General features: G+C 59.8%; 1 protein-coding gene across 8 annotated transcripts; it reads left to right on the top strand.

Annotated features, from left to right (window-relative positions):
• The first annotated feature begins 1824 nt into the window (after positions 1 to 1824).
• MAP7D1 (MAP7 domain containing 1) lies at positions 1825 to 24721 on the top strand. Of its 8 annotated transcripts, none has more exons than XM_070078757.2 (18): positions 1891 to 2244; positions 14897 to 15244; positions 15427 to 15495; positions 16018 to 16181; positions 17535 to 17649; positions 18982 to 19092; positions 20153 to 20275; positions 20372 to 20535; positions 20637 to 20782; positions 21784 to 22118; positions 22367 to 22544; positions 22621 to 22759; positions 22833 to 22937; positions 23223 to 23276; positions 23475 to 23520; positions 23615 to 23705; positions 23797 to 23990; positions 24150 to 24721. In XM_070078757.2, the coding sequence occupies exons 1-18, from the start codon at positions 2199 to 2201 to the stop codon at positions 24158 to 24160; spliced, it is 2439 nt and encodes an 812-aa protein (XP_069934858.2). In that variant the 5' UTR covers positions 1891 to 2198; the 3' UTR covers positions 24161 to 24721. The 8 variants fall into 8 exon arrangements, with proteins under 8 accessions (XP_069934857.2, XP_008271895.3, XP_069934858.2 ...); XM_008273676.5 differs by having other exon boundaries at positions 1928 to 2244; positions 23478 to 23520; XM_070078756.2 differs by having other exon boundaries at positions 1825 to 2244; positions 20153 to 20535; positions 23478 to 23520.
• Positions 24722 to 25065: the final 344 nt, after the last annotated feature.

Genomic DNA, 25065 nt, shown 5'->3' with positions numbered 1-25065 from the left:
GAGGAGGAGAAAGGAAGAAGGAAGAAGAGGAGAAGGAGGTGGGACGCAAACCAGGCACTCTGAGATGGGTGGTGGAGTCTGTCCCGGGTGGCACTGCTGTGCCGTCCTCTCCCCTCCTTGGCTATTCCTTAGCTCTCGCCAATGTGGGTGCCTTACAATTGCCACCTGTGTGTCCCCGCAGGAACCTAAAGGCCAGGGGTGGCATGGGAAAAGCAGCACCCTGGAGGACCCTCCCCTGCTGGGTTCTGCTCCTAACTCTGGAGTGCAGCTGTTGCTGGTTCTCGGCCGGCCTGTCCAGCTCTGAAGCTGCAGGCCCTGAGGCCTCTGACCTCACAAAGGACAGTCATGAGTCCAGCACCCTCATGGCGCCCTCCCCCGGCAGATGGGTGGCTAACAGCAAAGGCAGAGACCTGCTCCTCAGCCTGATTCCTTGTGTTGTTTTTTTTCCCCTAAACCTTTGAAGGTCCTTCATCAACAAAGCCATCATCACCATCACCATCATCATCACCATCATCATGCTTATTTATTGCTTACTGTTTGCCGAGCTCTGTGCTAAGCACTTCATCCACATGGCCTTATTCCATCTCTAACCTCATGGCACTGTTATTTTCCTGAATTTATAGATGACCAAGCTGGGTCACTAGCTTCAGCCTCCCAGCTGCAGTCACAGTCAACCCCCTTTTCTAGGGGTTTGGAGCAGAAGGGGCACCGTTCCCTCCCCAAACTCTCTCAAGAGGCTCCAGCCCCCAGCTGCGCACGTCCCCTCACCCTCCAAAGCAAGAACTGCTCCTGGCTTGCCCCCGACTCCCACCCTCTGGTTCCCCACTCTCCCCCTTCTGAGTTCGCTCTCCGGAGCTGCTCAAAGAAAGGGGGCTCTAGAGGGAAGGGGAGGGGGCAGAGGGGCAGCATCTCAGCGAGCCTGGACAATGGAGACCCAGAGAACTGACCTCTGGGGGGTCAGGACAAAGGGCAGGGCCGGGGTGAGCTGGGCCCAGCTGTCTCCTCCCTCCTCCCTGGGTCAGTCTCTGCGGCTGCAGCAGCCTCATCGATCCACCTTCCCAGCAAGCTGCCTCTTCGGCCCCAGGCTGGGCCGGACTTGGCTCGAGGCCCTCACTTCAGCGGGCACCAAGGGGGCTGGGGTCCACCCCAGAGGCCTGAGGAGCAGGGCTGTGTCTGGGAGTGGAGCCGCGCCCCCCCCCTTCCCGAAAGGTTCCAGAGGAGAAATCCCTTCTGGGGAGATTGCAGGGGTCGTTCTGTGGAGGTAGGGGAGGTTCAGGGCCAGGACCACCCAGTTTGGAGTCGGGAGGGACCCAGCAGATTAGAGACCTGGGTAAGGCAGCCGTGCAGAGCTGTAATTACCGCCTCTAGAGCAGGGAAGGCAGCAGCCCCGGGATGCTGGAGGAAGGGCGGCGGCGGCGAGGCTCCCAGACCGCTCTGCCCATCCCAGCCACCGCCAGGACAGAGCAAGCGCAGCCCCGGAAGGGGTCTCCCCGGGACCCTCCCGCGTGCCTCTCGACCTCCCCCCGCCCCCCTAAGTCGAGTCTTGGGAGAAAATTTAGGCTTGAGGCTGCCGCTCAGCCCCGGAGCCTAAGCCCCGGCCAGGCCCCAGGGTGGGCCTGGGGGCTACCAGCCGCTCCCCCACCGGCCGGTCCGCGCGGCGGGTGAGTCACCCGAGCGCTCCCTACATAGCCTGCTCGCGCGGTGGCGCGAACCAACGCGGCCGCAGGGGGAGGCAGCCGCCCGCGCCCGCCCGCAGCCCCGCGCCCCCTCCGCTGTGGCCGCACCGCAGGCGTCGCGGGGTTCTGCGCGCCGCGCCCGGGGGCGGGACGGGGCGGGGCGAGGCGCGCGGGGCCGGGACTGGGGCCGCTGCGGGGCGGCCCTCCCCGCGTCGCACTTGGTACGCGCCAGCCGAGAGGCCAGGCCCAGCCCGGGCGGTACAATAGGGTTGGGCTGCGGCCGGGACTGGGCCGGCGCCGGGCAGGCAGCAGGATCGCGGCCGGAGCCCACGAACACTGGGCGGCCGGCGACTCCGAGCCTTGCCGGCCGGCAGCCCTACTCTTCTCCAGAGCGCCGCCGCCTCCGAGTCGTTGCCCGCCGGGTCGGGCCGGGCGTGATGCGCCGCGGGAGCCCTGTCCTGGCCGCCGGCCGCCGCCGCCGTCGCCGCTGAGACCCCCGAAAGCCCCGGTGACGCCGCAGCCATGGAGAGCGGCCCACACGCGGAGCCGGGCCCCGGCGCCCCCTCAGGTATGGCGGGAGCCACGCAGAGGCCCGAGGCGGGAGGTCGAGGACGGCGCGGAGGCCGCCGCCGAGCGGGGACCCCTCCCCCGCCGCCCTCCGGCCGCTAGGAAGTTTAAAAATAAAGGCGGCGGCGACGGCCCGGGGCCACCGACGCATCTTCTGACAGCTGCCCCCTCCCCCACCGCGGGCGCCCGGCGGCGGGCTCCGCGGGGACCCTTTCGGGAGTCGTTGGGACGACCCTTCCGCCCCAGCCCGATGCCATCTCCGGTTTCTCGGCCCACTCCGGGCCCCGAAGAGCCTCGAGTACTGATGAGCTGGGGGCTGCGTCCGCTTCCCCATCCCTGTGGGCACGTGTGACCCTAGCCCGGGTGTGCGTGTGCGTGTTGGGGTGCAGATTCTCAGGCCTGGCGCCCTGCATTCCGGAGCTTGGGCCCGAATGCCCCCACGCCCAAGGCCCTGGCCCAGACCTCGCCCCCACCCCATCCGTCCAGCTGCCGCGCAAAGGGCCTGTTGCCGCTGCGGGCTGGCGGGGAGGGGAGGGGAGGAGGAGGTCCCTCGCGGCGGCTGCCAAGTAACCGGCCGGATAAAGGCGAGGGGGAGGGGGAGGCGGCATTGTTTGGGGCGAGGGCGGGAGCTGGGGAGTGGGCCGCCTCCCCTGCAGCCAGGCCCGCTGCGGAGCCCACCCAGCCCGATTTGGGGAGAAGGGGGCCAGAAGCGAATCTGCCTCCGCCGCCCGCCCTCCTTTCCAGCCTCTCTGGGCCTGAGTCTCTCACTGCAGCAAGAGGTGACGACTCAAGGCCAGCACCCTGGGGACCTGCCACATCAGCCCCTGACCCTCACACACACTCTGCCAGCCTGCCTCTCTCTCTCTCTCTCTCTCTCTCTGCAGGCCCCAGACCACCGAAGCTCCCCCTCCCTACCCCTCACCACATCAACCCCCATTGCCCGGGACTTCTGCAAATCCCATTCGGATGTGGGAGCAGCTGATGGGGGGTTGGGGGTGGGGACAGCTTTCTGGTTGGGCCTGGTGGCAGAGGGAGGCTCTTTCTCTTTCTTCCGGGAAGGGCAGGAAGAGCATGATTACGGAGGACCTGAGTTCTAGTCCCACTGGCTCAAGGCGGGGAAGGGGCCCCCTTCCCACACCCCCACGGAGTCCAGGAGCCTAATGCTGTCACCTCCCTACCTGCTGGGGTGTGGGCCCAGGTTGGAGCAGTGTCTGTGCGTGCGGGGAGCCCCACGACGAGGTGGGGCCGCTTGTCCGTGGGTGTTGGAGGGAAATGGTGTGGGTGTGGGAGCTGGGAGGACACCAAGTAGGGGCTGCCATCAGACTGCTGGGTGTCGGGGGCACAGGAAACAAGGTACCTGGGCCCGCCTGGGCTCTGCTGAGCTTGAGGGGACATCCAGGGAGGCCCCACCCGCCCCCTGCACCTGAGGGTCCCCAGCATTAGTGTGCACATGGCAGCCTGCATGGGGTGGTGCCCTGGCAGTAGAGGGTCTGACCCAGTGGGTAGTTTATAATGAGGGCACTGGCCAGGGTGCGTGGACTGAACATAAAGACTCTGGTGGGCTGCTTGGTTCTCCTGGGAGGCCTGAGTGGGGGTGAGGGCATACAGGGTCTTGGATGGGGGAGGGTCTTCTGTGCACTGTGCACAGGGGTCTAGATGGAATTGTATGGGACCCATGGAATTCCCTACACAGTTGAAGGTGACGGGAATCCCCTGTGCGGCAAGGGCTTCCCAGGAATAAATGTCACACTTCCAGCACGAGTCCTGGGAGCTGCCGAGGCATCAGTCCGAGACTGAGTGCCTGTGACATGGCTTCTGCCCCCTTTGAGTTCCCCTTGTGCAGGTGCACAATGAGCGTTAACGGGAGGCTGTGCAGCACAGGGGACAAGCGTGGTGCCTGCCGTGGGGTCTGGAGACCAATTAGTCATCTACTGGCCACAGGACTGGGGCCAGTGACTTACCTCCTGGAGCCATCACTTCTGTCCCCTCTCCCTCAGAAAATGGGGGTAGTGTCATCAAGCTGGTGGGGTTAACGTGAGGGTTAGATGTGAGGTGTGTAAGGGAACCTGACACAGACACCAGACACCCACAATGAAGTGTTATTACCGTTAGTGTGGTTATCTCCTGGAGCCGTGCCAGCGTGGAGGTGTGGAGGATGGAGGGAGGGCTCCAGGGTCGAGTCGGGTTGTTGGAGGGGGTGGGCTCCAAATTCAAACAGTGTAAGTCCCCACTTTCCGCTTCCTGCCTTGGGGCCTCAGGCAAGTCTCTTGACCCAAGTGTGCAGTATTCCCCTCTCTGAGATGAGAGTAATGCTAGACGTGAGCTGTAGAGACCTTGGACTCCTTGAGTGAGGCAGACTCATAAAACACCAGCTCGTCCGCAGGAGCTAGCTCTTTGTGCTGTCATTGCTCACTTCTTCGGGGCCTGAGGAGAGATGTGATGAATCAGAACTTCAGGAGGTAAATACAGGACAGAGGGCGAGCGGGAGGGGAGGCACGAGCCGGGGTGGATCTGGGGACGAGAGGGGCTCAGTTCCTGAAGGGGGGTGGTGAGGAGGAGGAGAGAAGACCCAAGACATGGGTGCCACCAGCCACCTGGCACAGCTACACTGGTGCCCTTCCGCGGGCCAGCACGGCAGCAAAGTGCCTCAGACCCAGTCCTTGCCCAGGGGAGCGCCCAGTGTGCCCTACGGGGCCCAGGCACGAAGGTGCTGCAGTGGGCAGTGGCTGTGCTCCTGGAAGACTTCACAGAGGAGGAGGCGTTTGAGGTGGACCTGAAGCATGAGTAGAAGCTGGTGAGGCTGGCACAATGGGCTGCGACTCCATGCAGCAGCCAGCCTGGCTGGCACCTCCCACTTGCCCCTCTTCCTTGGGCTGGTGGGCCCGGTAATGAGGCCTCTAATGAGCCCCTAATGGGCTTTGCCCATGCAAATGAGGAGGATGCCAACCCAGCCTCCTCCACCCCTCCCCCAGGATAGGCACCTGCTGCTGGAGAGGGAGGGATGAGGGAAGGGGGAAGGGGCTGAAATCGCGGCTCAGGGTGGTGGCACTTGAGGGCAGTGAGGGCAGGTCTCAGGGCCCAGCAAGGCAGCAAGTAAGACAGCAGGCATGTCCTTGGGTCCCCGCTGGGCTTTGGGGCCAGGGAGGAAGCCAAGGGGCCAGGCCCAGATAATGCAGCTTTGTTGGCTGGTGGTGGCTCTGCCTGGCACCCTGAGGCACTGCCTTCAGTGTTGCCTGCATTACCTCTCAGCTGCAACTCTGCCCTGAGGGGAGCAGGGAGCAGGGCAGGGGGTAGAGAACGAGGTACTGCCACCCTCCCTCACTATCCTCACCTGTCAGGGGGCGCTGTGGGCCGGGCACAGCCTCCCTGGTGAACCAAACTGGCGCCCATTTGTTACCTCCCAGTCTTGTTTACCCTGTGTCTGGCACAGGGGTGGGCACATCGAGTGCTCTGACTCCTTGGCTCCCCACTTGTCCCCCAGGATGCTCTCAGGAGGAGGGACCAGGATTATCCCCATCTTAACAGAGAAGCCCAGGGAAGTGAAGTCATTTGCCTGAAGACACACAGCAAGGCACTGGCAAAGGTGGGGTTTGACTTCAGAACTCTGTCAGGCCTGTGCTGGCGATGGGTTTGTGGCCCACCCACACCCTGTTTTTGGAGTGCTTGGGTTCATTGACTGTGCTCCTGATCCCATCCCTGAGAGGCAGCAGGTGACCATGCGTCCATCCAATAGTTGTGTCCCTGCTACCCTCGTGGGAGACCTCGATTGAGGTCTGACCCTTGGCTTCAGTTTAGCCCAGCCCGAAGGCATTTAGGGAGTGAACTAGCAGAAGGAAGATCTCTATCTGCCTCTCAAATAAATAATGTCTAACGCCGGATAATACTAAAGAAGTCTGCTGAATTGTCACAACCAAGCCAGCCAGTGACAAGGTCTGACCTTTCCATGAGTGGTCTTCCTTGGGCATCTTGGTTTTGGGGACCCCAGGATCTTTTCTCTGACCCAGCACAACCCCGGGTCCCCTGTCAACTCTGCCGGGTTGGACCAGAAGGAGGTCCTGGGCAGGCAGTGGTGACCTGTCTAGCCAGTGGGCCATCCCCAGGCCCTAGCCTGAGGCCAGGCCTCTGCCCCCAGCATCTAAACCCCAGCCTAGGCAGCCCTGTTGGGCCCAGGGAGGGACTGGTGGGGCCTGGGCTGTGGGATAGGGTCATTTCCTGCCGCCTAAAATAACAGGAAGTGGGTGCTCCTGATTGGAGGCTGGGAACAATGGACGCCAGCAGGCCAGGGAGCTCCTTCAGATCTGCAGTCTTAGTCGGGTTCCCGGCTTTCTCTAGTCCACTGATGCGTGTGGCCTGGCCCCAGGGCCCTGTGGTGCACCCATTGCAGCAGGCTACCCCTGTCCGGGTGCACTCTTGGGGCCACAGAATCCTTCCTGGCCAGGGGCAGAGTGCGGACACCTCCATCCAAGCCTCACAATCAGGTGTCCCCAGCAACTGTTCTTCCCACCTTCCACCCGTTCTCTACCCCGGGAGGCTGCCCCCAGGGAGCTTTTGAGGCCAGAGACTGTCCAAGCCCACCTGCACTCCTCACCAGCTGTGTGGCTTCAGCAAGTGTCGTGACCTCTCTGAATCCATTCCCTCATCTGTAGGAGGGGGTAAGAATACCCACCTCATAGGACTGCGGCCGAGAGTAAGGGAACCAGTGACTTCAGAGTGTTCAGCGGGGCCCACATGCAGCAAAGCCTTCGCTCTCATTAGTTGGACTTTCCCTGGGCTGGAGTTAAGAAGGACCCGGAAAGGGTAGGGCAGAAGTGATCGGGATGCGGCTGTATAGATATGCCAGGGACATTGTGTCTGTGTGCTCATGTGCGTCTCCAAGGCTCGTCCGGGCCTCAGAGGAGGTGCCTGGCTCAGTGGGGTGTATGCCTGGGCACACGTGCCCATGTACAGTTCTGTTTTCTGTGTGTGTGAGAGAGAGAGGGAGACAGAAAATAATGTATCACATCTCTCGCCATTGTGCAGCTCCGTCTGCGTGGTCTGGTGTCTCCCACTGCTACGTGTCCTTCTGTCTCCCTGCCTGCCTGGCTGACTGCTGGCTGCCTGGTCTGGTGCTGCCACCTCATGCTCCTGTGAGAGCCAGCGGGGCTCTTGCTAGGGGTGTAGGCTCGGTGCCAGCTGCCTCCGCATCGTGCCTCTGCCTCCCCTTGCCCCTACTTGGGGTGCCATCTGTGCGCCCGTCTCCTGCCCAGCTCTCACCTGGTCATTCCCTAGCACTGCCCCCAGCCCCTGCCCGGGCACCTCGCTTCCTGCCGCCTGGTGGCCAGCCTGGGCAGGAGCCTGCCTTCCCTGCATTCCTGCGCTCTGAGCTCAGTGCCTGCCTGCCCCACCTGTACCCTTTGCATTAGTGGGGGAAGCCTCCCTGGGGAGGCACCGGATCACTTCCTGCTTTAGGGAGCAGGCAGGAGCCTCAGGGAGGGGTGGTGTGACTGCCTGCCAGAAATGGCGTGACAGGAGGGTTTTGTCATCAGACAACCCTGGGTTCAAATCCTACCTCTGACACTAACGTGAACAAGCCACTTGCCTGAGTAAGAGTGTTTTCACCTGTGAAACGGGGCCATCCTACCCTCTCCCTCTGCGTGTCCTAAGAATTAGCTAAGACAGAGCGCCTGGGACGTGGCAGGGCTTCAGCAAAATAGCTCGCTTCACTTGCCCGGCTTAGAAGCTGACGGGACACACAGGGCTGGGACGGGACCCCTGTATTTGGTGTTCACAGACGAGGCTTTGGAGAAGTTGGGGCTCTGTGTGCTGGCTTGGTAGCTTTCCTCAGTACCCCCGGCCATCCAGCCAGCCATCTGTCCATCCAGACGGCAGGTCCTGTATAAGGCCACAGGGCTGCAGAAATCACAAAGGTGCCTCCTCTTCTCGATGACCCCTCACACTCAGAGGGGCAGGCTGGGTTTCTCCGTGCTGTTGGGAATATTGGGCCTGGCAGGAGCTGCTGGGGCTGGAGGAGGGAGGGGCGAGAGGAAAGGACAGTGCCAGCTCCCAGAGGGTGGGCATGGGAAGTCAGCACCCTGAGCCCTGTGACTGGCCACCCCCTAGGGAGGAGGCCCCGATCTGCCTGCGGACCCTGGGGTAGCCTCTCTTGGGGACCCGGGACCCTGACCATGCTGTGTAACCAGCTCCTGCACCTTTGCTCTGCTAGTGCTCTGTGTGCCAAGAAAGAAATACAAACTGTCTGCCTCTTATCCAGTTCTCAGCAAACACTTCTGGTCGATAGCAGCATAGCAATACAAAGCTGGCAACAGCAAAAACCTCGCAATCTGCCGCCAACCAAAATAAGATTAGATGAAGTAGCTAAAGGATCACATTTGGCGATTGAAAGTGGGGATAATCAGAAAGAGGTTAGCCATACTGTTCAGATAATTAACTACGGAATGAATTGGATTTAATGTAGTTTGTTCCCAATAACGCTGTCCTGGTGCCATTGCATCAGGGCTGGCATAATTCTGAGAAAATATTTGTACTCAGGGCCAACAGCCTGCCAGGTCACAAGAGGAGCTGCAGGCACCCTGTTTGCCTCCTGAGAAGTTTCTCTTGTTGAGCTGCTGGGGTCAGCACTCATAACTGTTTTTATTAACGTCTACCTGAGTGGCTTAGTCCAGGCAGCTGCCCAGACTGTGTTGAGAGGGAGCTGTTTTGCTCCCTTCAAGTGTTTGTGCCTTCACAGCCATTCACCACGTGGGTCCTCCTTTATCAGGGTGCATACACCCTCCCAGTGCCCGCCGGCCTGCCCAGTGCTTGGTTCTCATTCCACTGCATTCTGTGGTTGCCTCCGTGTCCTCGGGCTGGGGCTGCGGTAGCCACTGGTGATGCAGGGGTGAACAGAGCAGACGTGGGCCAGCCTCACAGTCTAGGAAGGAGGCTGACAATCACGGAGGAGTCACACAAGGAAGTCGAAATCGCAACAGTGACCATGCTAAGGCACCCGAAGCCACAACTGCGTAGACGAAGGAATTTATCCCGATCCCAGAGGCCAGGGAAGGCCTGCCTGAGGGAATGGTGGCCAAGGACCCGAAGGGTGAAACAGGAGTTCATTAAGAGAGGAGGAGAAAGAGCATGTGCAAGGGCCCTGTGGCAGGAGGGAGCATGGGTGGTTATTGGAACTAAAAAAGGTCAGTGTGAGCGGAGTTGGGCAAGAAGTGCAGAGCAGGGGAGGGGAGGAGACTCAAGAAGTATGTTGGGGGAGGCCAGGGACTTCAGACTACGCCGGACTGGTGTGTTGGGCTCAAGCATTTTCTTCATCTTCGGAGGAACGGGAAGAGGGTTCGAGTGGGGAAGAGTGCCACGGGCAGACTTGCATTTAGAAAGGATGGGAGAGCAGAGAGGGAATAGCGCAGTCACCCAGGGGAGAGACATGCTGCTGCTGTCCACGAGGGCGCAGCCAGCTCCAGGATGCCTGTGTGCCGGGCTGTTCCGGCCCCGGAGCTGGAGCCGATCTAACAAAGTAGAGAGCGGCACGGCCGTCATGGAGATTGCATTCTAGCCGTGGGAGACGTGTTAAGATAGTGTTGATGCCTGCGGAGAAACATAGAGTTGGAAAGGAGAGGGGGGCTTTCGGTGCAGTTTGCAGTCTTCAGCAGAGGCCAGGGAAGGCTTCACTGAGAGGTGACATTTGAGTAAAGACCTGAAGGAGGGGCCGGCGCTGTGGTGTACTGGGTAAAGCTGCTGCCTGCAGTGCTGGCATCCCCTATGGACGCTGGTTCAAATCCCGGCTGCTCCACTTCCGATTCGGCTCTCTGCTATGGCCTGGAAAAGCAGTAGAAGATGGCCCAAGTCCTTGGGCCCCTGCACTCGCATGGGAGACCCGGAGGAAGCTCCTGGCTTCAGATCGGCATAGCTCTGGCCGTTGCGGCCATCTGGGGAGTGAACCAGTGGATGGAAGACCTCTCTCTACCTCTGCCTCTCTGTAACTCTGACTTTCAAGTAAACAAATAAAATCTTAAAAAAAAAAAAAAAAAAGACCTGAAGGAGGTGAGGGAGTGAGGCCTACAGAACCTGGGGACAGGATTCCTGGTAGAGGGGCCAGCAGGTGCTAAACCCTGAGGCAGGAGCCTGCCTAGCCAGGCTGAGGGACAGCGGCTGGAAGAGAAAGAGCAGGGGCAGAGAGAGGGACCTGGAGGCAGCGGGCTGCAGAGGGAGGAAGGGCCCTGTTGAGCCTCATGGATACTGTGATGACATTGGTTTGTCCTCCCCGTGAGAGGGGCAGTCCTTGGAGGACGTCATCAGACAAATGACACAATTTGACTTGTTTCGATGTATTTATTTGAGAGACAGACAGAGTGCTCCCATCTGCTGGTTCACTCCCAAATGCCTGCAACAGCCTGAACAGGGCCAGGCCAAAACTGGCCTCAAGCTGGGTCTCCCACCTGGGAGGGACCCGGTTACCTGCGCCATCACTGCTGTCACCAGGGCCAGCATGAGCAGGAAGCTGCAGTCGGGAGGTGGCGCAGGGCATCAGGGTCATGCATTCCGACGTGGGACACAGGGCGCTTAACCGCCAGACCACACGCCTAACCCAGATCTGACGTGTTTTAACAATCACTCTGGCCGTCTTTGAGAAAAGACCAAGGGAGAACAAAGAATGGATGGGAGCAAGGAGTCTTTTATAATGGGTGAAAGTGGCGCGGCCCAGGGGGCTAGAAGAGATGGTGGGACGTGACTAGGCCGGGGATATACTTGAATTTTGAAGATGAAGCCAAAAGGATCTGCTGAGAGCTCAGACATGGGGTGCAAGGGAGAAGAGGGTCTCGAGTGACCCCCAGGCCTAAGAAGCTGGAAGGATGGAAGAGCAGCAGGCTTGGGGGAGGAGCTCAGGAGCTCAGTTTGGGACGTGGTGTCAGGTAGGGAGTTGCATGAGCGAAACTGGCCCTCCAGGGAGAGGTCTGGGCTGGGGAAACAGATTTGGTTGTCGTCAGCAGAGTGGTGGTGTTTAAAGGCGCGAGTCTGGGTGAGGTCACCCAGGGCGTGCAGACAGAAAAGACGGGAGCAGGAGCGCCTCCTGAGCCCTGGGGCCCTGCCGTGCATCTCATTAGGTTGGGAAGTTAAGCAGGGGTCAGTGGAGAAGGCAGAAGTAACAGCCAACAAGGCAGGAGGAAAACCAAGCCAAGTGCAGAAATGGGCTTCAGGGATGGCACAGGGACTGGCTGAGTTGGACGCTGTAGCTGGCCGCCGGGTTTAGCAGCAGGGGGTCGGGGGCCTGGAAAGGCCTGGCAGAGTGGGCTTTTAGGAGAGAGGGCAGAAGTGGTTCTTTCGGGTGGGTGCTGCTCACCGAGTCCCTTCCGGGAGCTCAGAGCTGATGGACCTGCTGCACCAGCTACTTGTAGGGAAACTGAGGCTCAGTCAGGTTCAGGGTTTGCTCAGGTCCCCACTCGCGCCTGCTCACCTCTGCTGTTTCTGATGCCCATTCCGTCCCCCATGCCCTGCTCCCAGCCTCCCTTCACGTGGCCAGTCAGGACCTCGTTGGGGATTCATTGTCTCGCCTGTGGGTGTGATTTGCCTAGGCGAGGCCAAACACCTGCCTACTGGTTTTCCTTGCAACACTCGCAGCACGCACAGGTGCTTGGAGAGTGGCAGTAATCAGGCCTCGCCCTCAGCCTGCAAGCTTGGTACTTACACACCCAGGCTGGGCCCCACACAGTTCTGGGTGCAAATCCTGACTGCCATGGACTAGTGCGGTGACTTGCACCAGCTTTATCACTCACTGGAGTTGGCACAGGGGCTTCCAGCTGACTGGGAAATAGGATGGCAAGGGACTGGCCCACTGTGTCCAGCTGGTAGACAGAGAGCTGGACAGGTCGCTGGGAGGCAGACCCCCAGCCAGGCCTTTGGAGGGAAGGGACAAAGAGGGACTGTGTGAGCCTCAGATGATGTAATCTCCCAGCGCCTCTTACAGGTAAGGGCGTGGGCTCTGGGTACTGTCACTGGGGTCAAGTCCAGGCCTCTTCGCTTAGCAGCTGAATGACTTCAAATTACTTACCCTCTTTATGCTTTATTTTCCTCACCTGTTTGAAAGAGATGCTTCCAGCACCTCCTTCATCACTGTTATCAGTGAGGGCTTAAATATGTGGGGGCAGGCATTGTGGCCACCGCATGTGACACCTGCATCCCATGTTGGAGTGCTGGTTTGAGTCCCGGCTGCTCTGCTTTGGTCCAGCTCCCTGCTAATGTGCCTGGGAAGGCAGCAGATGATGGCCCAAGTGCTTGAGCCCCTGCCGCCCATGTGGGAGACCAGGATGGAGTTCCTGGCTCCTGTCTTTGGCCTGGCCTCACCCTGGCTGTTGTAAGCATTTGGGGAGTGAACCAGTGGGTGTAAGATCTGTCTCTTCCTCTCTCATTGTTACACTGTTTTTCAAACAAATCTAAAAAAAAAAAACTAAAATGTAAAATGCTTTACATAGCTAAGCTCTCAATAATATCTAATTTTTTTTTTTTTTAATTTGAGAGGCTGAGACACACACACACACAAAGAGAGCTCCCATCCTCTGGCTCACTCCCCAGATGCCTGCAATGGCCCGGGCTGGGCCTGGCTGAAGTCAGGAGCCAGAAATTCAATCCTGGTCTCCCATGTGGGTGGCAAGAGCCCAAGAACTTGAGCCATCTCAGCTGCCTTACAGTGTCTGCATTGGCAGGAAGCTGGAGACAGGTGCAGGAGCTGGGAGTCAAACCCAGGGACACTGATGTGGGATGTGGGCGTCAACTCCTAGGCCACACGCCCACTCTTCAATATATCAATGTTAGTGATAACTGTTATAGCTAACAACCATTGCAGTACTATGAGGTGGGTAATATCTGCCCTGTATATAAGAGGAACTATGGCACAGAGAGGGTCTGTCATTGGCCCAAGGACACACAGCGTGAAAGCCAGAATTCATCACGTTCAGATAGCCTGGCTTCACAGCCCAAACCAACCAGTAGACTCCCAACTCCCTGAAGAAGGCACCAGAAGTCCCATAGGCAACTCCTGGGGGCACTCCTCCCTACACACACACTGTCACCCACAGGGAGGGGCAGTGTGCCAGCGCCTGAGAGCCAGAGTTCCCAGAGCAAAAGAGTGGTTGGGTGGAGCCTCCAGGAAGAGGGAATGTTTCCCCCATGTGTGCCACCCCATGGACCTTGGCCTTGCTCCCCAAGCCCAGGTTGGTTGGTGTGTCCCTGTGGCTTTCACGGTGCCTAGAAGGTAACAGCAGATGGCACCAGCAGAAGCCTGGCACCAGTGTGCAGAGGCTTCTCTTGGGAAGACCTGGAGGCGTCCTAAGACCCGCAGGAATGGAGTGTTTGCTGGCACATGAACTATGCCAGGTGCTTTACTGCCACCCCTACTAGCTTGTGCCCATTACCTCCATTTTACAGGTACGCAAACTGAGACTTACAGAGGTTGAATGGCTTGCCTAAGGTTACTTGTCTGGAAAGCAAGCCTTCCCTTCCTGTCTTGGGGCAGTGAACTCGGAAATCCTCATTGTGGCATAGCAGGTTAAGCCGCTGGTGGCATCCCATATGGCCGGTTTGAGTCCTGGCTGCTCCATTTCCCAACCAGCTCCCTGCTAATGGCCTGGGAAAAGCAGAGGAAGATTGTCCCAAGTGTCTGGGCCCTTGCCACCCGCGTGGGAGTCCGGGATGAAGCTCCTGGCTCCTGGCTTTGGTCTGGTCCAGCCCTGACACCTGAGGCTGAGGAGGAAACCAGCAGATGGAAGATCTCTGTCTTTCTTTCTGTGTCTCTTGCTCTCTCCTTGTAACTCTGACTTTCAAATAAATGATTAAATCTTTAAAAAAAAAAAAAAAGAAAAGAAAAGAAATCCTCACCTGCCTGATGCTGAAGCCCATCTTTCAGCTGGCCCATGACGTGCGCATGCATGACTCTGTGCTCATTTGCCAGACCTCATGGCTTCTTTACTTGGCACCTGGTTAGCTTTCATAGGGTTCCTGGAATAGTCATGTCTTAGAAGAAACCCGAGAGTGGCTAGGGAAGAAAACCAAGACATTACAAAGTAGAGGTCGTTGGTTGCCCCCCACCCCTACCCCGTGCGGGATTTTAGCAACACGGGTGTCCCACCTGTGCCACATTCAGTGCTTCATGTTGTTAGTCCCCTGTGCCCAGCTCTGAGTTGGGCACTGGGACCCAGGGCTGGAGTAGAAAGGTGAGTGAGGCAGATGTGGGACCTCAGCATCACCATTTGGTGCAAGAGTAAGGGACACAAAGTTTTCTCCACGTTTTTCCAGTGCGCCCTGTACCTTCCCACTCCTCTGCACATGACCGCTCCTGGCCAGCCCCTTCCCTCTTGCTTTGCCCAGTGTAGCTCGTCCTGCAACTCTCAGCTTGGTCGTTGCTTCCCCAGAGAGCCCCCAGCTGTAGGTCAGCCATCCCTGCCACGCTGCCCCCAGACGTAGTCCTTGCTCTACAGCGACTGCCGGGCACTCAGGGCGCGCGCTACACAGGCAGGGATTGGGGCTGCTTTCTCACCCTTGTGTCGTTAGTATCGGGACGGGGCCTGGCCCATACCAAGAACGCACACGCCTGGAGGGATGCGTCACTTGGGCACGAGAGATAGCCCTGTGGGTGTACAGGCTGACTCTCCTCTCCTGTGTTGGTCTTTCAGCTGTGGGAGCCAGGATCCCCCCAGAGCCAAGGCCTTCTCCAGAGGGTGACCCTTCCCCACCACCGCCACCACCACCGATGTCAGCCCTGGTCCCTGACACTCCTCCAGACACCCCTCCTGCCATGAAGAACGCCCCTAGCCCTAAGCGGCTCTCACTGGAAGCAGAGAGCCCCCCAGGGCAGGCTGAGCCTCAGCCAGCTCCCCCACAGGAAGAGTCCCCTTCTTTGGAAGCAAAGAGCAGGGGACCCACCCCACCAGCCACAGGCCCGCGTGATGCCAGACCTCGAAGGAGCAGTCAGCCATCCCCAGCGGCTGTGCCAGCTTCTGACAGCCCTCCCGCCAAGCCAGGTGTGTGTGATGTCCCCAGTGTGGGGCTCAAACCCTTGGGCTCAGGGTCCTAGCCCTGGATGCCACCCGGGGGTTCTCTTTGGCCCCAGTGGAGAGGGGAAAGGGATGGGTTGAGGCTAGAGGGAGGACCCGCTCCTCTGGGGAAGATGTTTGACGGGTTTGTGCTCGTTCTCTCTGCTAAGATGTAAAGAAGGCAGGAGAGAGACACAAGCTGGCAAAGGAGCGGCGAGAAGAGCGGGCCAAGTACCTGGGTGAGTGTTGCGCTAGCGTCGTGATCGCCGTCGGCATCCTATTAATAACACTGATGCTTCTGGAACGTTTCATTACATGCGCCACACTAAGAGCAGCACACACAGCATCTCATTCAGTCCTCCCAGCCCATTAGAGGAGGAAGCGGAGGCCCAGAGAGATGAAATCCTTTGTCTAAGTGGCAGGGCTAGCAAAGTGGCTGAGATTCACACCCAGAAGCCCCGTCTCACCCCACATCGCCACTTCCCACCATGTTCTGTGGGCAGCTCTCTAGTCGCACCCCAAGTCAGATGGACATCTTGCCCTGAAGAACTCATTTCTCCTCCAGCCCTAAGACTAAGGGGCCAACAGGGAAGAAGCAGGCCTCCTGCAAGGCCTGTGTGTTCAGGATGCTTTCCGCGGGAGCTGGTGTCTGAGCATGGAGGGGCTCCACCCAGGGCTGGGACGGCCACTTGGAGGAGATGCGCTTGGCTGTGAGCAGCCTGCAGAAGCCCTCACACAGCCCTGGGCTCCTTATCCCACAGCGGCCAAGAAGGCGGTGTGGCTGGAGAAGGAGGAGAAGGCCAAGGCGCTGCGGGAGAAGCAGCTGCAGGAGCGCCGGCGGCGGCTGGAGGAGCAGCGGCTCAGAGCCGAGCAGCGCCGAGCCGCCCTGGAGGAGCGGCAGCGGCAGAAGCTCGAGAAGAACAAGGTGTGTGTCTTTGCCACGTCTCCTGGCTGGGTCCGTGTGGACCTCGGTGTACTGTGCCCACACCTGTGTACCGGTTTCGTGTGTTGCATGTCATGCATCCATGACATCTGTGTCTACGTGGTCCTCTCCAGGCGCACACCCACAACGGTGTCCCTGTGTCACAATGACTGGGCATCCTTACAACTATGAACACGTTTGTGCCCGTGTAAGCTGCCATAGGCCCCCATAGCTGTGCACTGTCACTACCCATGTTTGTGAGTAGGCCACGTGTCTGTTTGTAGTGTGGTTGTCCCTTAGTACCTGTAGGGAATTGGCTCCAGGATCTCCCCATACCAAGATGTGGATGCTCAAGTCCCTTATATAAAACAGTGTAATATTTGCACATAACCAATGCACATCCATTCCCATATATTTCAATTTTTATTTATTTTCACTTTATTTGAAAGGCAGAGATACAGATAGATAGAGATCTTCCATCTGTTGGTTCACTCCCCAAATGCCCACAATAGCCACCAGGGCTGGGCCAGGTCACAGCCAGGTGCCCAAAACTCAGTTTGGGTCCTCCACGTGGCAGGCAGGGATCCAAGCACTTGAGCCATCGTTTGCTGCCTCCTAGGAAGCTTGAGCTGAAGTGGAGTAGCTGGGACTTGAACCAGACACTCCAGTATGAGATGTAGGCACCCCCAAGCAATGACTTATCCCCGGTGCCAAACACCTGCTCCTCGTACACTTTAAATATCTCTAAATCACTTGGATACCTAATTAATGCCATATAAACAATCATTATACTGTATTGTTTAGGAAGTAATGACAAGGGAAGAACGTCTGTGTGTGTGCAGTGTAGAGGCAGTTCCTTCTTTTCCCAATACTTGCTGCCTGCAGTTGGTTGACTGCAGGCACGAAGGGTCCACTGTGTACAGACAAGTGTCTGCATGTGCCTAGCTCTGTCACACAAGTAGAGGAAATGATGGGAAGGGGGCCTGGCCCTGCCCAGGGGCCACAGGCTAAAGGGAAAACACAGCCCCAGGATCAGGACCCCTCAGTGCCAAGGGAGGTGAGCTTGCCCAGCAGCCCCAGGCAGGGGAGGAACCCAGGTCCTCAAAAGAGCAACTCAGACACCCAGGAAATGACTCAAGAACAATGAAAACACCTCAAGAACAACTCAAAAGGGATCTAGTGCACGTGGTCCTTAATCATAGCAAGGATTCGGTAACCTTGGTTACCTGTGATGAGTCAGGAAAAGCTTCCTGGGGAAGCTGGGAGGCGTCGTCTTGGGAAGAAGGAAGGCGTCTCTCCCTTCTATGACGAGTGATTCCGAACCCAGAGCCCTGTCCTCTGCCCATGCCCCTCCAGGAACGCTACGAAGCAGCCATCCAGCGGTCAGTGAAGAAGACATGGGCCGAAATCCGACAGCAGCGCTGGTCCTGGGCGGGGGCCCTGCACCATGGCTCTCCCGGACATAAGACCAGTGAGTGGGCTGGAGGGGCTGCTGAGCGGGTGGGGGAGGCTGGGGCCTGGCCGGCGCGGGAAGGGATCAACCCTCGTATGAGGAGCTGGCAGCTCCCTGTGGCAGGTGCCTCTTGCACCACGTGACTGTGTCCTCTGATATGGTCTGTAAGCAAATGATCCGGCAGAACAGAGGCGGGCCCTCTCCATTTGGTCTGCTCTTCAAACCTGTCATCTTAGGAGTAGCCTTCCTCACTCTTGTCGGTTGTTATTGGTCAGTAATACATAAAAGGGACATTAGTGCCCTGCAGACCCTGGACATTTAAAGAAAACTGTCCCCCTCTGACCTGGAAGGTAGATGTTTGTGTCTCAGTCTTCATGGAGAGCCATGATGGATTTTGGTCTGATTCCTTGCTGGCCTGGATGGTCACTGTGTTTGGCTCTGTGTTTCTAGCTGCATACCTCTTGGGGTCTGTTGCTCATGGATCTGCATTGTATGGCTTAATGTCTGCCTCGGTGTGTTTGTGACCTTGTAGACCTCAGTGAGGGCTTCTGAGTCACGGACTTGGGGTCCAGCTCTGGCACTTGCGGTGTGACCATTAACTTCTCGATATCTCATTTTCTTCATCTGTAAAATGGGGATATGATACTGCGTGCCTCCAAGCTTGTAGGTAGATGTTTGGAGGATCGAGTGAGGTAACGTGTGTGGTGCCCAGCACAGTGCCTGGCCCATGGTAAGCATCCACCACTGTCGGCTCCGAGAGACGTCACCACCGGGCTGCCTCCATGTGCTTGTGCCTTGTGTGCATCTGGGTCTGACACATCGTCCCTTGGTGTTTGTGTCTGTCTCTGTGCATGTCTGTGCATGCGTGCGTAGCCTCCTCTCTCTCTGCCTTTCTGCATGTCCTTGTCTTTGTGTGTCCAGATGACTCTGTGGATTTGTGCAAGTGACTGTGACCGTGTGGGTTGTTCTGTTTAGGGACTTCTTTGCATTTGTCCCAGTACGTGGGTGTTGTATCCATAGCGCCTTGGCTGGGCAGTGTCAGCAAGCACCAACGCCGGCTGGTTATGGGGAGGGGTTGCAGCACCCAGCCCTAGGGAATGGCTTCCTTTGGTCTGGCCAGGAAGGTTGTAGTTTCTCTGGTTTTATACCATCTCCTCCCTCTATTCCTTCTCCATCGGCTCCCCCAACCCAGGTTGACTCTGGTCACCTCCGCGTCCCTCCCTTTCCCAGGCCAAGTCTTTCTCCTCTCCCCTCTCCCACCCTGCCCTCGGAGCATCCTGCATGGAAGGCCTCAGTGCCCCCCTGGCTCCCGTCTGGCCCGGCCCTAATGCCGTGTCTTTTCCCCTCCAGGTGGGAGCAGGTGCTCCGTGTCGGCAGTAAACCTGCCCAAACACGTGGACTCTATAATCAACAAGCGGCTCTCAAAGTCCTCTGCCACTCTCTGGAACTCCCCCAGTAGAAGTAAGAGAAGGCCCAGCTTCCCCCTCTAGAGTCCCCTGTAGCCCCCACCAAGCGTCCTCCAGAGCTCTGCAAGAACACCAGGCCCCTGGAGCCTTCACATACTCCAGGTCCCCATCCCCAGTCTACATACCCCCCCCTTCAGGGGAGCCGCCATTGCCCTGCAGGAAAGACGAACAGAGACAAAAGAATGCCCTAGAGGGCAGAGAGCCTGGCTGAGGCCTCCAGAGCAAGTTCCGAGTAGTGGCTGGGGGTGGGGATGGGCAGGCAGCCTTATCTCCAGCCAGGCCAGTGAGCCTGCACTGGGCCAACCGTGGGCAGGTGGCCTGGCAGGTGGCCTTGCTCCCCGCGGGTCCGACTGGCCGGGTTCCTGAGGGTGGAGGCAGAGTGTCCGTATTCTGACTTCATCCTGGAGGGTCCATGCAACCCTGCCCCCTCTGCCTTCAGAGCCATAGCCACTATGGCCCTGGCTGGTTCCAGAGTTGTGGCCAACCAGGGTGGCGCAGCCCTGCCTTCCCACCATGCCCTGGTGCTCACTGTGAAGGAGCCATGGTAGGAGTTATTTATAAGTTTCTCTAGCTTTTATTTGGTTGCTCTGTTGCCTAGCAACCAAATCAGCTGCTGTACCAACCCCACCTGACTGAGGCTTAAAAATAACCCAGCAGCTGAGGGGAGAGAGCAGGATGGCCTAGGGCAACCAGGCAGGCTCCAGCCTCTCCTTGGCACAGGATTCCTACACACCGGGCCAGGGGAGCACAAGGACCCTCACTGTCCCAAATGCAGGGGATCGGACATCTGAGTCTTCCCCCAGCCCTGGCTGGCTCCTGCCTATACTCACAGTTCAGAGCCCTTTCCCCTGGAGAGAGCCATAGTGGGGACCCTCGGGTGATGGAGGATGCAGTGCCTTGTGGAGGCCAGATCTTGGGGAACTCAAGTGTGGCCCCAGCGTGATGGGGTGGGTGGATCTTCCCGAGTGAGAGTCCTTGGGCGAGGCATGGGGATGGCCCTGGTCCCCGTTGTGCCTCTGCCGGCGTTGACCAGTATCCCCTGGCATTCTCCCTAGATCGCAGCCTGCAGCTGAGTGCCTGGGAGAGCAGCATCGTGGATCGTCTCATGACGCCCACCCTCTCCTTCCTGGCTCGAAGTCGCAGCGCCGTCACACTGCCCCGCAACGGCCGGGACCAGGGTAGGGGCAGCGGCCCTGGGAGACCTCTCACGAGGGGCCGGGCAGGGGCCAGCCTTGCGCCCCGGCCGCGCCCCGACCGCACTCATCCCTCTGCAGTCGTGCCCCTGTGCCCGCGCTCGGCCTCCGCCAGCCCCCTTACGCCGTGCAGCGCCCCACGAAGCGCGCACCGCTGCGCCCCTGCCGGGGAGCGCGGCGACAGGCGCAAGCCCAGCGCCGGGGGCAGCCCCGCCGCGGTTCGCCGCTGGCCCGAGGCCTCGCCGGTGAGTGGCTGCGCAGGCGGGGACAAGCGGCCTGGTCTCGGGCAGCGTGGAGGCCGCTCACCGGTGTTCCCACTGCCTCCCTTCCCCCACCCCCTCGCCAGGTGCAGAAAAAGGAGAAGAAGGACAAGGAACGGGAAAACGAGAAGGAGAAAAGCGCCCTGGCCCGGGAGCGCAGCCTCAAGAAGCGCCAGTCGCTCCCGGCCTCCCCGCGCCCGCGCCTCTCTGCCGGCGCCGCCGCGGAGCTCAGGTAGCTGGGGCGCGATCGCTCCGTGCGTTCTCGTTCTCTCGGTTCACCTGCGCCTGCTGGGCGCCCCGCCCCAGCGCTGTCAGTTCTTTCGTTTCTCTCTCTCCCTCTCTGTCTCTCTCTCTCTCTCCCACTCCCCCTCCCTTCCTTCTTTCCTCACCCCTCTTTTTTTTTTTTTCTTAAAAAAGATCTATTTGCTTATTTGAAAGCAGTGGGACTGGCGCTGTGGGGCAGTGGGCTAAGCCTCCACTTGGGCCCCGGCATCCCATATGGGCACCGGTTCGAGTCCCGGCTGCTCCACTTCCCATCCAGCTGTCTGCTGGGAAAGCAGTGAAGATGGCCCAAGTGCTTGGGCCTCTGCACCCACGTGGGAGACCTACAAAAAGCTCCTGGCTTTGAATTGGCTCAGCTCTGGCTGTAGTGGCCATTTGGGGAGTGAACCAGCAGATGGAAGATCTCTCTGTCTCTCCCTTTCTCTTTCTGTAACTCAACAACAACAACAAAAATGCAGAGTGACAGAGAGGGGAGAAATCTTTATCCACTGGTTCACTCTGTAAATGGCTGCACCCCAGGGGAAGCCAGGAGCCTGGAACTCCATTCAGGTCTCCCACGTAGATGCAGAGGCCCAAGTACTTGGGTCCTCCTCCACTGCTTTCCCAGGTGCATTAGCAGGGAGCTGGATCAGAAATGGAGCAGCAGGAACTGAGACTGGCACCCATATGAGATACCACTGGCTGTTGCTGGATTACCCCATCTATAGCTAATGAATGAATGACCTGTTGGGTAGTGTTGGGGTAACAAGGCCATCTCTGCCCTCATTAAGCTTACAGGCTAAGAGGGAGACAGGCATCAGGGGTCTTACAAACAACTACACAGGAGAGGAAAAGACTGGGTTCAGGGCCGGGTAGAAGGTAGGGATGCTAACCTCCTTGGGGGACTCTTGCTGCGTTGAGGATGTGCTCAGAGGGTGTGCCACTCACTGCCCTCCATGCCTTTTCTTTCAGCCCCAAATGCAGGGCCCGGCCAGCCTCTCCTTCCACGTCCTGGCACAGGCCTGCCTCCCCCTGCCCCAGCCCAGGGCCAGGCCACGCGCTGCCTCCAAAACCACCATCTCCCAGGGGCACCACAGCCTCACCCAAGGGGCGGGTGCGGAGGAAGGAGGAGGGGAAGGAGAGTGCCATTGCTGCAGGGCCTGAGGACAAGAACCAGAGCAAGGGCAGGGCCAGCGATGAGAAGGAGCCAGCAGCCCCAGCCTCCCCTGTGCCCTCGCCCTCGCCCTCACCCTCGCCCACCCCAGCCCTGCCCCCCAAGGAGCAGCCAGCTGCTGAGACCCCTGCAGGTGAGTGAAGAGAAGTACGGAGGGGCAGGGCCGCCAGCTCTGCCGGTGTGGGGGGAGGTGGGTGGGGCGGGGCGGGAGCCTGGGTGCTCGCTGTTGTTGGGCTGGAAGAGCAGAAGAGGCGGCCCCTGCCTGCGGTGGGTCCAGACCAGGCGTGCAGGCCACTCTGAGCGACTGGGTCCCACTGCGGTCCTGGGGGCCTGCAGGTATCTGCGGGTGTGTGATGACTCCTGGTCCTGGATCCCCTCCAGACTCTGCCGCCCAGACCTCAACTCCAGCCCCCGCGCCCCCGGGGACCCCGAGCAAACCCATGGCCGGCACCACAGACCGAGAAGAGGCCACTCGGCTCCTGGCCGAGAAGCGGCGCCAGGCCCGGGAGCAGCGTGAGCGTGAGGAGCAGGCGCGGCGGCTGCAGGCCGAAAGGGACAAGTGAGTGCGCCCCCGGGCAGGGGCTGGGGGTGCCGGGGGAAGAGGTGCAGACCCAGCGAGTTTCCCTGGCTCCTAGGCGAATGCGAGAGGAGCAGCTGGCGCGGGAGGCTGAGGCCCGGGCCGAGCGGGAAGCGGAGGCCCGCCGGCGGGAAGAGCAGGAGGCCCGCGAGAAGGCGCAGGCCGAGCAGGAGGAGCAGGAGCGGCTGCAGAAGCAGGTGCCGGCGGGCGGGGCCTCGGCCTGAGGGGGGGCTGAGGCCGGCGCCCCGGGCTCATGGGCGTCTTTGGCAGAAAGAGGAAGCCGAAGCTCGGTTGCGGGAAGAAGCGGAGCGGCAGCGTCTAGAGCGGGAAAAGCACTTCCAGCGGGAAGAGCAGGAGCGGCAGGAGCGCAAGAAGGTGCGTGGGGCGGAGGGGGCGGGGCCTGCGGGCGGGGCACGGTGGGGGTGTAGGGGGCAGTGCTGGATTTGGAAGGACTCCAGCGGCCTGTCCACGGCCCTGGCCTTGGTCTTGCAGAGGGTAGGACAAGGAGGAGCTACCCTACTTCCAGGGCAAGTTCTGGTTCTTGGCTTAGAAAGGGTTGCTTTGAGCTGGGAAGGCCCAAGAGCCCCAAGACCCGGGCTGGCTGCTGGGAGATTCGGGACTCAGGCGGGGCTTGGACCTTACTACGGGCTCTCCACACAGCGCCTGGAAGAGATAATGAAGAGGACCCGGAAGTCAGACGTTGCTGAAACCAAGGTCAGGGGTCCCCCAGAGGGGGCAGTGTTGGGAGCAGGGGCCCGGGTACAGGAAGGAGGCTGCGCAGAGCACCTGGAGTGGCGGAAGGCGGCGCCATGGAGGCCGCCCCTCGCCCAGGTCACGGGAGAGGAGCACTGCACACAGGCAGCCAGGTGAGTCCACTCAGGCCTTGAGCCTGACTGCTGCTCCTCTTCACAGCAGAAGCAGGACGGGAAGGAGGAGAAAGTCCACAATTCCGGCCCAGGTAAGGCCCCTGTGCCCTCTTCCCCACCCGCCTCGCCACCTCCACCTCCCTGCGTGGCCAGCCCCTGACCGGCGGCCACTCCTCCCCTGCACAGAGCCCATGAAAGCCGTGGAGACGCGGCCGTCGGGGCTGCAGAAGGAGACCCGGCAGACAGAGGAGCCGCCCCCCCAGGAGCCTCCGTGGAGGTACCAGCCCGCACTGCTAGGGACCCTGAGCCGGGGTGGCCTGGGCTTTCCTGGAAGGCGAGGTGCTGAGCGTTGGCCCCTGCACCCACAGCCTTCCAAGCAAGGAGCTGCCAGGGTCTCTGGTGAACGGCCTCCAGTCTCTGCCAGCACACCAGGAGAACGGCTTCTCCCCCAAGGGACCCTCTGGGGACAAGGGTCTGGGACGGACCCCAGAGGCGCTGCTGCCCTTCGCGGAGGCAGAGGCCTTCCTCAAGAAAGCCGTGGTGCAGCCGCCGCAGGTCACAGGTGGGGGCGCCCTCGCCCTGCTCCCTCCCAGCAGCCTCCCCTGGGCTCCCCTGGCCCGGCCTCTCTTCCCTGACCCTGTGCTCCACCCTACAGCCCCGCAGCCCTCTGGGCCTGGGGGCCAGGTCTCCTCTGAGCGCGTCCCCTCTTCTTTTCCCTCAGAAGTCCTCTAAGGCACAGCTAAGATGCCCCTCTACACCACGTGCCAAGACGTCTGGAGGAGAAAGAGACAGAACAAAGATGGCAGCGGCCTGGGCCTCGGGGTGGTCCTCTCTTGTTTGTAACCTGCACCTTATAGACGGATGTCTCTTTGGCTGGAGCAGGCCCTGCCCCTAGTGCATTCGTGTGCTCCCACGCGCGACACTCCCCTCGCCCGTACACACACACACTCACAGCCTCTCTGGCCGCGTCCCCTGGGGAAGGGCCGCCTGTAGTATTTGCCTGGGTTCGGTGGGGTACAGTGGATGTGAATACTGTAAATACTCGTGCTCAAACTCCTCTGCATGGAGGGGGCAGGCGCAGGAGGCACACCCTCCCCCCAAGGCTCCCTGGGGAGGTCTTCCTCTCTCTATTTAACTGTAACTGAGGGGGAACCCAGGCTGGGGTTGGGGGGGCACCTCGGGCTACAGGATACTGGTTGCTTCAGGGGTACCCATGCCCTCTGCCCTCGCGGAATCAGTGTTACTGCATCTGATCAAACGTCTCCTGAAATAAAGTGAGAATAAGTCTGCCAATCCCATCTGTCCTTGGAGCTGGCCATGAGAGGGAGCAGGGAGCCCCCTGAGCTCCAAGAGGAGCTGAAGGGGCCTAAAGCCTAGGGCTGTCTGCCCCTACTGGTGCTACCAGTTCTGGACACCCCTGCCTTGTCTTTCAACTCCCTCATTGTTCGTTCGATAAGCACTGTTGCGTCTGCCTGGTGCCAAGTAGTGAGCTGTGCACCGGGGGTGCAGTCGGAGGAAAAGGAGTTGCCTGTGTCCTGTGGAGTTCATGGAGGAGCAGGTGAGGACTGTAAGCACAGTGGGCTGCCTGCCCACAGCTGTGCCCACCACCCCTTCCTCATTCCAGGTGGAACCGCAGT

This window comes from Oryctolagus cuniculus, chromosome 7, assembly GCF_051225735.1.
Source record: "Oryctolagus cuniculus isolate XC-2025 breed Fujian yellow rabbit chromosome 7, ASM5122573v1, whole genome shotgun sequence".
In the NCBI taxonomy this organism is placed as follows: Eukaryota; Metazoa; Chordata; class Mammalia; order Lagomorpha; family Leporidae; genus Oryctolagus; species Oryctolagus cuniculus.
This window is presented reverse-complemented; position numbering and strand designations above follow the sequence as displayed.